This window comes from Pyrus communis, chromosome 3 (genome assembly GCF_041283825.1).
Source record: "Pyrus communis isolate YQ-2024b chromosome 3, ASM4128382v1, whole genome shotgun sequence".
In the NCBI taxonomy this organism is placed as follows: Eukaryota; Viridiplantae; Streptophyta; class Magnoliopsida; order Rosales; family Rosaceae; genus Pyrus; species Pyrus communis.
Window position 1 is genome coordinate 1,263,226 of NC_142567.1, and position 13,550 is coordinate 1,276,775.

Sequence of the window (13,550 nt, forward strand, 5' to 3'; positions counted from 1 at the left end):
GTTCTCACACGTAAAAATTGATGCCATGCATCAGAAAGGACGTGTTAAGAGTATTCGATGTTGGAGAGAGGGAAATCTTGCTACTTAAAAAACATTTAGATATCTCTCCATCCATCTCCAATTAGTTTTGGTTGAAGAAATATTTCTTACCAGTCTGGTAGAAGGCTTTGATTGAAGAAATATTTCTTCAACCAAACCTTTTAGGCAGTGCTTGGTATTTGTTGAATTTTAAGCATGCGTGACACTTTTTTTTGTCTATCTCAAGTAGTTTTCTTTGCCAAAGTTTTGCCTACATCACCACTGTTTTCTTCCAACTTGCCGTTTTCTCTATGGAAGTCTATGTATTTTAATTTTGCACTAGTTTTTGTAAGTCATTTGTTTAGCATCTCGTGTTTAATCAGACATCGTGTCTTTTAATTAATACTCAACTTTAGTTTATGATATTCATGTTTGAGTTGTGGATGAGTTTTTCTATTCCTGTACTTTTATCTAAGCATCTTTTTCAACAACAAAAAAATACTCCCACCTGTCTCAACAATAAAATTAACATAATAACGATTTTGATAATGAATTTATACCCATAATGATTGGTAAAATCATATTGGTGCGGTTCGTATGAGCTACCCTGAGCACTACCCCACACGAGCGTGGCCCGGCAAAATTATTCTGAAGTAACTAACAGTAACGAACTCGTATATTAGACCGCTTCTCAAACCTCCTCCTGACCAATCACAACACGACACGTCACTATCCGTAACACCAAATGAGGGGTATATTAGTCATTCGAGGCGGTCACAAACAAGCCTCCTCTCTGCACATCACTGCTAGAAATCGTCACAGTTTCTTTCTTTTCATTCCAGAATCGATTCGCTTACCGCCTGTTTGGTTGCCGAGAAAATGAAGGATTTCGACGGAAAATGTGAGATTTCTTGGATCTTTAATTTACTGTTATTGCAACAATCTTGATCCTACGAATGTGAAAAATCTAATCTCACGCTTGATAAGTTCCACAATCACTGAAATTGAGATTTCTATTTTTACGGCTCAAGATTTTGCATTTTTTTTTTAATTTTATATAATTTGATACGCAATTGATCAAGCAGATTTACATGCTAGGATTTATTTGGTAAAAGATCGTGGCACGGATCGCACATCTTGTGAATTTTATATATTTTTTTAATTTTTTGGTAGTCGGATTGCATTTCGGAACTTGCAATTCGATTTTTATGAATATTTATGGGATGAATAGATTCGGCATTATCTCATCGTGTGCAGAGATATCGATTCCATCGAGTACTTGAAGCACTTGGGTCATATGAGGTTCTTACTTGGTTGGATTGGTCCCCAAGCCCTTGATTCGGATGTGCAGATTTTTCCAGTTCTTTCAAAGAATCAATCTTCATTTGCTGAATTCGCAGAGGTAAGAATCGAGTTTTCTCCGCGAAATTTTGTATTTTCGCTTAGACTTGTGAGCATTGTTGAGTCTTGAATTGAAAATATAGACTGCGGATCATTGAAACACAATGCCAAGTGTGTATAGGTCATAAATAGTCCCAATTAAGGAATTGGGGAGTCTGAATTTTCGTGTACACTACACATGCTTTGAGCCTTGAGTTGAAAAGATAAACTTGTTTAGATCGTTGAAGTACAATGTTGAGTGGATGTCATGAAAACAGTCCTCGGAAAAGGAATTGTTGGGAGTCTGAATTTTCGTTTACACTATGTATTCTTCTGTCTTGAGTTAGGAAGATTGACTGTTCGGATCGTTGAAAAGCAATGGTGAGTGCTTATTGCTTAATGTATAAACAATCCTGATGAAGGAATAGGAGGAGTCTGAATTTTTGTTTGCACCAATTATTCTTGAATGTTGTTTGTTAAAGATTATGGGGAGCTCTCTTTCATGTGTAGTCTAGTCTTGAATATTATTTTCGAGAAACGAGATTTGATATCACAAATTTGGGGGTTTCTTATGCCCTGTTTATTTTTTCAGGTGGGCCGCGCGAGTCTGAAATTTTCGAGTAGAGGAGGTTGTCTGTTTGGGATTTCGAGTTTGGGGAAGAAGAAAGGACAAGGGGAACATATGCTATGGGGCAAAGAGGGGAGCATATAGCACTCAAGTTCCGGATTTACGACGGGACAGATATAGGACACAACAGTTATGCACCATTTATGACAGTATCATCTCTTAAGAAAAGGCTACTTGCTGAGTGGCCTCAAGGTAATTTGATTATTCTTCGCTCGATGAATTGGAATTTGATGAACTGATCATGTGATAAATAGATACATTTTTACAAAATTTAGCTGCACTTAATGTATGTATACATGTTTCGATCACTGCAGCAAAAACAGTGACGCCGAAGTCAGTAGACGAAGTGAAAATCATACATGGTGGCAGAGTTTTAGAGAATAGCAAGACACTTGCTGATTCCAGAATAACCGCGGGTAATGAGACCGGTGAGGCTGTGATCATGCATGCCGTAGTACAGACTCTTGTACCCAAAAACAAAAAGACAGGTTAACTTGTTTAAATCCTCGTTTTAATCAAGCTGTTTCGCCACAAATGCAGATTGACATTTTTTTTGTTCGAAAAATCTTGAAATCTTCGAACAACGATCTTGTTTTGTTAGTTATGAAATGTTCGTGGAGGATGTTCAGTGCCTAATGTCTATATGGGATGAGTTTTGTGCAGGTAAAAACCAGAAAGATATGCAAAAGATGAACTCATGCTCTTGCACCCTCCTTTAATCTGGGTAGCAGGCTCTCTGCAGCTTCGGTTGCAGAGGACGGATCGCGTTTGATTTCACAATTTTTTTTGTAATTTTTTCTTTCATGTTTGATGTAAGTGCAGTGTAAAATTTTCATTCAAGTATGTAGTCATGCAGTTAAAGTTGCCTTTGTTGTTTTAGTGCTCTTTTGTCAGCACGTCATATGTGTTACTGTTTCACGTGTCATAATGCAGCTAATTTTTTACATTTTATAATTTGAGCACCACCTGACGTCCTTTCAAGTACAACTAAAAGGTTCTCATTTATGGGATTTACCCTAATACCATGTTTACTTACTCAAATTGAGCAATTTCAAAGGTATTGAAAAATTAGTTTTGGGCAATCCATAATCCGTAATCCAAAATACTTGAAAAGAGCGTACAACAACATACAAAGTGAAAATAAAGGTGTAGAGAAATTCTTTGTATGTCTCTTATCTGACCTTTATTTATGGTAAACATAACCACCGTTACCTCATGTTTCCAATTTTTTCCTGTACAATCAGTGTTATACTTTAAACTAATTTAGAGCACGAAAATGAAATCCAACCTCGGATTCCAAGAAACTGTATCCGCTCTAGCCAACGTGGATCCTTTAGCGTTTAAAAAATAGTTTTGGGCCTGCATGAATTAGGAATGGGTCCAAGGCCCAATTATTTGGGCGTCGTCGTCTTCTCCTTCAGACTTGATTGACAAAGTCCGTAGAGACAGCTACCTTGTCTCCTCAAACACTCTTTACCTCCAATCCATTCAACAACTCCGGCATTCTCCTGCCGCAGCAACCATCCATGGAGGAAGACTCTTCGGCTGCGCCGCCCACTCTTACCCGCCAAGATTTCGGAAAGATGGAATACGGGTAATATTAATAATATCACAAAACGCATCCTCCTTTTTCGGTTTCGTGTTTTCGCGGGTTTTATCTCACCAACCGCTGAATCTGTTAATGTTCGTTCTTGTTTCTGATAGATGCGTTCATTATCGGAGACGATGCAAGATTCGTGCCCCTTGCTGCGACCAGATTTTCCCCTGCCGCCACTGCCACAACGAAGCCGCGGTAATATATATGTGTGTGTGTTCATATGTAATTTGGGATTTTTTTAACTTTTGTATTTGATTTTGTATGTTTTATGGTAATTAGAGCTCCCTAAGCAACCCGAAAGAGCGCCATGAGCTTGTCAGGCACGATGTCAAGCAGGTATGCCCTTTGCCCCCGCATATATTTGTCCATGCTTTCAGTGTTGTGTTTAATCATAGTGTTGATTAGTGTAGGTTTTGATGGAAATTATTAATTGGGTTTTGCAATTCATGTTGTAGGTTGTATGCTCAGTCTGCAACACCGAGCAACAGGTTCGATTTTCGCTATTGTATCGTGTATTTGAATGGTTTTGGACCTTTCAAGTGAGCTTTATTTTGCTTTCATTGTAATCTGTTTCCAGGTTGCTCAGCTTTGTTCTAACTGCGGTGTCTACATGGGGGAATACTATTGCGACATCTGCAAGTTCTTCGATGACGATGTAGGATAATTAGCTTCATTGAATTAGATAGAAGTGTCTGAAATTGGATTTCCACTCTTTAGGTTTCAAAAGTTTTAGCATTTAATTTCAGATATACTGTTTCGCCAATAATGCAGACTCACAAGGGACAATTTCATTGCAACGAGTGCGGAATTTGTAGGTTAGGCAACTGGTCATCTACCTTTTGTTGATTTCTGTTTTTCTAATCTTGCCCTTATTTCAAACTGAACCATTGCTTTCGTTGGATTTTTGATTATCAGAGTTGGTGGTAGCGAGAATTTCTTCCATTGTCAGAAGTGTGGTATGCACTTAACTTGTTTTTCTGTTTTTGTTATTTGGTTTTGTAAATTTAATATTTTCATTGCCTGTTATTTTTGTTTCAATCATGCTTGTCCGAGCTTGCACCTCCATGCTTATCAACAAAGAGGTTTTTTCACGTCTTAACTTGGAGAGAGGAAAAATTCCTCGATTATAGGGTACTCCCAAGAAAATATTTGTTGAAGATGGAGTGGGGCCTATATAACTCAGAGAATTAGAGCTTGTGGCTAGAAAGTTGAAACCACGGTAGTGAGGGGTTCAAATACCTCATTTCCTATAATTGGCCAAAAAATGAACAACCCTTCCTTTCAGAAGTAGGAAAATCACGGTTGAGATAGCAGATCTGTAGCAAGGGCCAAGGGGTGCAACATGAGGTCTGATTTGCATTTTCTGATCATTTTGCATGAAAACAGGTTCTTGCTATGCAGTGGGTCTGCGTGATAACCACTTATGTGTAGAAGACTCAATGAAGAATCACTGCCCTGTTTGCTATGAGGTCTGCGATTAATTTAGTAGTTCAATAAAATAAATTAAAATAACACTGCTGTTGTTCTAACAACTTTCTTGCTATCCTGACAGTATCTTTTTGACTCGGTTAAAGTCACAAATATTATGAAGTGTGGACACACAATGCATTCAGATTGCTTCATTGAGATGCAAAACCAAAATCAGTTAACTACATTTTATTCTGAGATAGTTTACTCTGTAAATTTGATGATTTAAACTCAAATAGTAGTTGTTTGCTCATAATATGTTTTGGATTTATCTTCCAGATATCGCTGTCCCATTTGCTCCAAGGCAGTGCTTGACATGGGTAATACGTGGAACTTGTTGGATGCAGAAGTATGTATTCTGTTCCCGCTGATTCCGCTTTAATCCTTGTAGTCTACTTTACTTTTGTGTTTATTAGTTAACATAGAATTGATTTTGGTGTTTGCCACTCATGTTTAAAATTTCATGAGCTGTTTTAGGGTGATTCTGTGTTTTTTTCCATTAGAAGCAGGTAATGTCCCCCATAAGGGAGTCCTCCACCGGAACTGTGCCCTGCCCCTGCTTCTAGACACCCTAAACATTAGGAATTTCCAAGTGGAGTTGTTCCCTACCCTGCTTTGTTTCTGCCCCCTTCGTGCCTCTAGTATTTTTATTTTTGTTTCTAATTAGGCTCCGGATTTGCACCTTTTAGTTTCTCATGGATTACCCCAAGTTTTATAGTAGAACTTAGGTATTCCTATGCTCGGCATGCATTTCCCTGGCGGTTTCTTTGGATATTTAGAAAGCAAAACCATCCATGAAAGTTGCTATGGTCACTTTGATAGTGATAATTGTTTTCAAATAATCAAAAGTATGGCTTTGCATAACTTGTGCCTCCATCACCTTATAAGCCTCTGTTTAATTCTTCCCCCGCCCTTCCCAAGTTAGGGCGATACCGTTTTAGATTTCTTTTATTGGTTATCAGGTGCTCCCAATCTTGTTTTGTTGTTTTTTGTTAGCGCAGTTGTCACAGACCATGATATCTAATACATAAAACTATCTGGTTTTAGTGGCTTTTGATATATACATTTCTGCCTGCCGCCTGCTATCTTACACACCGTCATTGTGATTCTGAAGTTCTTTTCTTTTCTTTTGGGTGATAGATTGAAGCCACTGCCATGCCTGAGGAATACCAATATGAGGTAGTTGCTTTAACCCGTTTTTGGTCCATCTTTCAGTTAACTTAGCATTAGTTTACAGACCTTGTGCATCTACAGGCCTTGTAATTGGCTTTCATTGATGAGGTCTTTGATCATTGCATGCTTTTACACAAATCGTTTTTCGGTCTAGAAGAAATGAATTTTTAGATGCAATATTTTATCAGCATAGTCCGACACATACAGAAATTGTCAACTTACAATTGCTTTTCTATTTATTATGTGATTCTTTTTCCTCACCTAAGTGTAAGCGTATCTATATACTATACCATTTCGGGAAAAAATGGAATGTAAAAAGTTGCACTTGTAATGCTTTTTGCCAGGTATCAATTCTTTGCAACGACTGCAACACAACTAGCAAAGCCCCCTTTCACATATTTGGACACAAGTGCGGCAACTGCAATTCATACAACACCAGAGTAATAGATAGACCTACAAATCATCAATGACATTCCCTTGATTAGAAGGGTTAATGAATATGCGAAGGCGATGCAGTGCAGATTAGACTCTTTTGGCTATGCTTTCATCGGTTTGGACCAGAATTGTCCTATCGTGCCTCTGCCGCGTGTACACCAAGTGCGTGAAAGAATCTACAGCTGCTGTAATTGACTATGTTCCGTTGGTTCATCCAATTAATATCAAATCATTGAGTAATCGAAGCGATAGGAGAACTTGAATAGCCTGAATTGAGTTATGTTTTCGTGAAATCTCTGTGGTAATTGCCAGTGAGCAATTTGTCATGCCTGCCTCATGATTATAAGACGCTATTTCTTACTTATGATTGTAAGACGCTGTAATGGTAGTTTTTCAAATCGAACAACATAAATTGTAACATTTCTCTTTAGTTGACTGCATGAATGGATTGGTAAAGGTAAACACTACGCAGCGGTGTGGCTGTCAGATCTCTCTCTTAACAGCTAGGCCCTGATTCACAGCCCTAAGTGAAGGGACAATGGCGGACTTTGCCCTGTGAAGTAGTTTCTTTTCTTGCACTCCGAGTAGTTTCAGCTGCTGCTTTGCACTTGACTGAAGGCACCGAAGGTGATGTTGCCATGGTGTTTATGTGTTGGTAGTGGAATGCGGGCATTCAGCCAAGCCAAACCAATCCCTTTCTGCTTGCTTTCCGTCTGTCTACAAGCGTAATGAAAATGTTCAGGTAAAATAACCATCAAATGCGAATTGATGTTGAGATGGCACAAGTACTTCTATTATCAGATCAGGCAGAAACCAGAACTTGGAGATCAACCAAGGATTGACTACGGGAGACTGCATGACTTGATTTTTTTCTTCCGCCGGCGGCAGTGGTGGATCCAGGAAATAATATTAGGGGGGTTGGTAAGAATAGCGCGCACATCCGGTAAATTTTTTTTTACCAAAAATAGCATGCATATCGTCATTTCATTGAGTTTTGGTAAGCCTAAAGTTATTTGAAAAGGCATATTGCACACCTGTTAATGTATGCAAGGGGCAGCACCTAAGATATCCATAGACATTCATCGAGTCTTGGTAGGCCTGAAGTCGGTTTGAGGGCATGTATGAAGCCAACTCTAATCTTCAAAAAGGCAGCACTCAAAGTATCCATGAACATTCATCAAAGTTCGAAAGGTCAGCATCCAAGATATCCATGAATATTCATCTAAGTTCGACGGGTTGTCGACAAGCGTGACAAGAGCCTTGAAAAAAGAACGGACCATAGGATATAGGGGCGGAGTCTTTTACAAGATTGAGGGTTGAGAACTTGGGCCACAAGGTACTGAAAATTGACATCTCTCCTCTCACATGAATTTTGGTGCACAAATTGGAATTGGTCACCCAAGAAAATGAATTTGGACCAACTTTAGTGGTGAGACAAAGCAGTGAATAGAGGTGATTGACGTGGTGGATTGTCTGTGTGCATCTTCAACTTTATGATGTGTTGACCCGTTCGTAGACAACAAGGCTGTTGATGAATTGATGAAGTAGACCCCATTGATGAGGCTTGTGATCATACCTTCAATTCATGATATCATTGATTACATCACTAACTTGTAGTTTGAGAGAACTATCTTGAGGGCATATTTATTTTTTACTAAAAATGTGTTTAGGTAATAAAAAAATAAACGAGTTTTAACGAAACATTTTTGATATTATTTATTTTTAACGAAAAATTACATTTTTACATTTCTCTGACATTATTCACTACGCCTTTATTTGTCATTTTTCATTAAAACTAAAGTTTTTAAACTTTTCATTAGTTTTCCTTAAAAAAAACTATTATGACAACATTTCGCAGAGTGCATATTGATTATAAAAAGAATGGTGTTATTCACATTTATTTTGTTTACTTCATATGCATGCTTTGTAATTGCACTAAGAATCTCTGTAGTTTATTAGAATGTTCACCTTTGCCTTTGTAGTTTGTTCTATTGTAATTTCATTTTGTTAATACCGTCATTATATTTCGTCAAATAAGCCAAAACTTCTTCCAATTTGAGTTTTCAAATGATAAAATGTGCAAAACTAAGAAAAAACAACTTTGACGAATTGAACTAAATGCAACAAAACTATAAGACTAATGAGTAACGTTAAGAAGACTAAATTTTATAAATTAAATAACATAAAAGTTGATTAAATTATACATAATGTAATTTGTAAATTTATTTTATAAATTTAGACTAAGGATTACTCAAAACCATATATGACAAAGCAAAGATTCTGAATGAAAGAAAAATTCGAGTAAACTACTTGGACTAGAACTCAAACTTCAAAAAGAGATATCACTCATTACTTTATGATTTTGTTCAATTTTTTATTAGTTCTTTTGGAGCTCTTTTAAAAATAAAAACCGTCGGCATGAGGATCTTCTCTGGATTCATATTATGAGATCTTAGAGATTTTTATATTTTAATTGTTCATCGTCTATTGTGTGATCAATTTTCTTCAGATACTATTTATGTTTAATTTAAATAAAAAATTAAATAATTTCTAATCACACAATAAACGATAAATAACCTAAATATGAAATTCTTAAAAACCCCCCACAAAACGAATCCGGATGAATCCAATTCCATCGACATGGAAGGTCAGCCGCCATATGAAACATCGAAGCTCGAAGGTCCCAAAACTTTGAACCTTCTTCTGATTTTTTATTTATTTTATTCCCTTTTATTCACAGTCCACACAAATAGGAGAGACGTCACCCCAACTGTTTAACCTTTACCTTCATCCTCTGCTGTCAAGTATCAACTAGCAACTTCCAAATCCCACCTTTTCTCTGAGCAAAAAACAGTCATAATTACTGTAACTGCTAACCCACAGGTTAAAAATCTCACTTTCCTTGAGAACTACTTTTGAATCCGTGTTTTTAAAATGATTCAAAAGTGCTTTTAGTGCTTCTCACAATAACCAAAAGTTACGTACTTTTTATAAAAAAACACCAGATGTGTTTTCAAAATTTAAATTATTTTACGTAAAAATACTTTAAATCATTTTAAAAGAACTTTACATTCATATAAAAAGCAGCTACAGATCAATGAATCTTAAATAATGTGATATTCACATATCTCATTTTATTTTTCATATATTCTTTTAATTTTCGACCGTCGGATCAAATAAATTAAAGAAAATCAATAAATAAAAATTAACAAGAATTGTGTAACAAGTAAAATAGAATGTGTGAATACCTCACTCCTTGTTTAATATTCCTTCTTCTTCACCAAGTAACGAAAATATTTCCAAACTTTGGATAAAAAAAGGGATAAGAAAATTCAAATAAAAAGGAAGGACACAAAAAGCAGAGAGATTTATACAAAAATCTGAAAACTCAGAAAAGTTTGAAAGTCCAGAGAGATTTGTACAGACACCTGAAAATCCAGAACCCAGAAAAATTTGGAGAGGGAGAAATGAATGGTGGTACGAGAAATGAAGAACCTGGAGCGACCCGGAAGCGCGTCTGTGATTACTGTGGGACTTCAATGGCGCTGCTGTACTGCAGAGCGGACTCCGCCAAGCTCTGCTTCTCCTGCGACCGCGAGGTCCACTCGGCCAATCAGCTTTTCACGAAGCACACTCGCTCGCTGCTCTGCGACGCATGTGATAAATCCCCTGCCTCCATTTTTTGCACGACGGAGGGCTCTGTTCTGTGCCAGAACTGTGACTGGGAAAGCCACAACATTTCGTCGTCCACGGCGGCGACGGCCGTGCACGATAGGAGGCCGCTGGAGGGGTTTTCTGGGTGTCCTTGTTTGAGTGAGTTGCTTGCGGTTGTTGGGTTTGAGAATATGGATAAAAAAACTCTGCTTTTGAGTGATGAGGGCAGCGGCGGCCGAGGCGGCGGAGGTGGTGGTGGGTTTTTGGGATGTGGGGTTGATGGCTTTTCGGATTTGGAAGATGGGTTTTCAGACTTTCTGGTTTGGGATACTCCCTCTGTTGTTAGTCTTGATGATTTGATCGTTAGCAATCCGGCTTACAAATTTCAGGCCATGGGAGTTCCTCCTCTGCCCAAGGTCTGTATTTTAACCTCCTTTTTTCCTTTGTTTATCTTTTCGGGAGTACTGTATTCTAAGCTACTCTAATCTACGGAAGCCGCCTCGCAAGGGGCGAGCACACTCTTTAACTAACTGGCCTAACACACGTCTGCGTATTTTTAACAACTTTTACTATTTCTTTCATACATTTTCAGTAGAAGCAAAGTTCAATGATCTTCTTCTCTCCCCTTCCCAAAAGAAATAATTTTCAAGTAATATTTCTAGATTACTTGTTTTTTTCTTTTTCTTTTTTTTTTCCTCTCAAGATTTCTGGTAAATATTCAGTTTTTGTTTTACAAAAATATACCGAAGTTTTGAATTTATAGAGTCCAAAGTATGGAACTTGGATTTATCTATCCTTTACTGCAATTTTTGGCACGGTTAAGAATATTGTTGTTGTATCAGAATCGCAATGCTGCTTGTGGCCAACACAAGGAAGAGATAATTCATCAGCTTCGTGTGCTTGTCAAGTCGGAACCCAACCTGTTTAGCGAAGATGTGGATGTTAAATCCCGCAAGGGATTCCAATCCCTCGCGTCCGAACCAAATACGCAACCAGCAAGTTTCTTCACAGGTTTTGGACATGATGCAGAGCCAACTGCATTTCCTGCGCAGGAGGTGTGAGTCTATTTTGTAGTACTTTTAGTTTTAAGTTGAAAAATGGTTAACCGTGTTCCTTTCATGTAGGCACATGAATCGCAGTATAATGGTTTCAAGGCTGAAAATCATGATTCGTGCCTGAAAACATCAATGAGGAGCTACCTTCAGGATTGCTTTGTAGTTCCTGACAAACATTCGTACAACGATGGCACTGGAAGTCGTGCTAATGAGGGTCATGGAGGGCAAAAGAACTCTGAAGCCTCTTCAGGTTTTCCGAAAGTTGTTCCACATGAGATAAGTTGTCAAAACAGAGAGACCGCTCTCTCGCGGTACAAGGAGAAGAAGAAAACAAGGAGGTATTACATCCCCATTTCTACACAAGTATCTTTTCTGAGTTAGAAATTGATTAGAGGTTTGCGAAAATCGTTTTGAGCCAATGACATTCTGAGGTTCTATGAGTTTACTGTTTCGGATTCTAGAGTTGATTAAAAGCTTTTCATAAAGTTAGGAATTTGTTTTATTGCAGTAAGGAAGACTAAGATTTTACGTCTTTTATGTGCTCAATTCATGTTGACACCTAGAAGTTTGAAACTAATAGGCATCGACACTGTAAAATCCAGTTAGAGTATAATATTGTTGTATCAGAAAGAAAGAGAATTTGGAACGAACACGATGTTTAGGAGAACTCAGAAACATCGTCGTGTTGGACATTTCAAATATATGTTTAGTAACGGAGGCCTTTCTTTTTATATTCGAAGACTTGTTGAATCTTTTGTGGGGGATCATCTGATATTTCGACTGATTGAAGGAAAAGTTCGGAATTAGGGAAAGTTATGAATTCCTTTCATCAATGGTTGGCTGTGTCTGCCCATCTAGTGGTTGTTGTGATGTAACTATAACCTTAATTATTTATGCACCTCCATTTCTGCTTGATCTGTCATCGTCTTTGGACCTTGTCAATTGACGTATATGTTGCTTGGAAACAAAAACCAGGTATGAGAAACAAATCAGATACGAATCACGGAAGGTTCGAGCAGAAAGTAGGACGAGAATTAAAGGACGTTTCGCGAAGATGGATTGCTGATAGAATGGCAAGAAAATATGACACTAGACCAGACTTTTGTTGCCTCCCATTCACACATCACCTTCTTCTTCAACAGCTTTGACAATCAGATGAAACGAGTTTTTACTGAGATCAATCCGGACAAGAAGTTAGAACATTTTGCTACGGTCATCAAAACACTGGTATGCAGTTCCTGAGAAAATTAAGATGTTATTAAAGTTAGATTACGGATATTTATTGTTAATCTTGTATGTAGCTTTTGAAGCTGTAGTTCGGACCCTTTGCTTGCTTATTTCTGAAAGATGAACCATCTGGTACTTGTATTAGGCTTCTCCCTTTGTAGTGATCAAAAGGGATAATAGAAATGTACAAAGCATCTTATGTAACTTCGAAGACATAGGTTATTCTAGTTGGTCATGACAGTGCGCCGAGCCTTACGCATTTGTTCTGTAAATTATCGATACGTCGGTTTCAAAAAACGGAAGAATAAATTCCAGAATTACATAAATCCAAAGTTGAAGTGTCATCATTGACCAAACACAACTTGCAAACCTAAGCAAAGATAAGAGAGGCACAATAAGACGCGATGGTGGGTGTCTGGTTCTGAAATGTCCCACGTTTGCTAGACTACGAGACCCATGTTTATGATGTTGTGCTGAAAGAGATATTTTCAATCGACGTTATAACAACAAAGCATTTTTTTACTAAGTGGTCACCATTTAATAGGAAAAACTTTGTTGTTGTTGTAATGTCGATTGAAAAGATCTCTTTCAGCACAACATCATAAACATGGTTCTTGTAATCTAGTAAACGTGGGACATTTCAGAACCAGACACCCACCACTGCGTCTTATTCATGTGGGACTTTTCAGTCGACATTGAGGGGCAAAATTGTAAGTTCAAAAAATGATGTTGTGAGTATAACTCATAGCTTTCTATTCACGTAGATTTCTCAGCTGGTAGGCTCCTATGGTTGAAAATTGGGCATTTGAAGTGGTTTACCCGCAAATCTTATGCCCGCCAAGTTGACGTAGTAGTTTATCCGGAAGAACGAGTTTGTTTGAATAATTCACATCACGTGACGTTTCTTAACTATTAA

At 37.7% G+C, this 13,550-nt stretch overlaps 3 protein-coding genes across 5 annotated transcripts; all 3 read left to right on the forward strand.

The window, feature by feature from the left end:
* Window positions 1-800: 800 nt before the first annotated feature.
* On the forward strand, window positions 801-2,980 carry LOC137716600 (membrane-anchored ubiquitin-fold protein 3). 2 transcript variants are annotated; one of them, XM_068456046.2, is made up of 5 exons: window positions 801-919; window positions 1,276-1,420; window positions 1,991-2,218; window positions 2,341-2,514; window positions 2,690-2,980. In XM_068456046.2, exons 3-5 carry the CDS (start codon window positions 2,086-2,088, stop codon window positions 2,743-2,745), a joined length of 363 nt encoding a protein of 120 aa, XP_068312147.2. In that variant the 5' UTR covers window positions 801-919; window positions 1,276-1,420; window positions 1,991-2,085; the 3' UTR covers window positions 2,746-2,980. The 2 variants fall into 2 exon arrangements, with proteins under 2 accessions (XP_068312147.2, XP_088546635.1); XM_088690509.1 differs by lacking the exon at window positions 1,276-1,420 and having other exon boundaries at window positions 813-919.
* A 471-nt stretch (window positions 2,981-3,451) lies between these two features.
* On the forward strand, window positions 3,452-7,118 carry LOC137715420 (E3 ubiquitin-protein ligase MIEL1). Of its 2 annotated transcripts, none has more exons than XM_088690510.1 (12): window positions 3,452-3,620; window positions 3,731-3,818; window positions 3,903-3,959; window positions 4,079-4,111; window positions 4,201-4,278; window positions 4,370-4,438; window positions 4,539-4,579; window positions 5,010-5,092; window positions 5,176-5,267; window positions 5,370-5,439; window positions 6,231-6,269; window positions 6,608-7,118. In XM_088690510.1, exons 3-12 carry the CDS (start codon window positions 3,931-3,933, stop codon window positions 6,731-6,733), a joined length of 660 nt encoding a protein of 219 aa, XP_088546636.1. In that variant the 5' UTR covers window positions 3,452-3,620; window positions 3,731-3,818; window positions 3,903-3,930; the 3' UTR covers window positions 6,734-7,118. The 2 variants fall into 2 exon arrangements, with proteins under 2 accessions (XP_088546636.1, XP_068310851.2); XM_068454750.2 differs by having other exon boundaries at window positions 3,455-3,620; window positions 4,395-4,438.
* A 2,283-nt stretch (window positions 7,119-9,401) lies between these two features.
* Window positions 9,402-12,874, forward strand: LOC137715434 (zinc finger protein CONSTANS-LIKE 13). The gene is made up of 4 exons (XM_068454768.2): window positions 9,402-10,768; window positions 11,195-11,407; window positions 11,477-11,745; window positions 12,383-12,874. Exons 1-4 carry the CDS (start codon window positions 10,166-10,168, stop codon window positions 12,471-12,473), a joined length of 1,176 nt encoding a protein of 391 aa, XP_068310869.2. The 5' UTR covers window positions 9,402-10,165; the 3' UTR covers window positions 12,474-12,874.
* The last annotated feature ends 676 nt before the right edge of the window (window positions 12,875-13,550 follow it).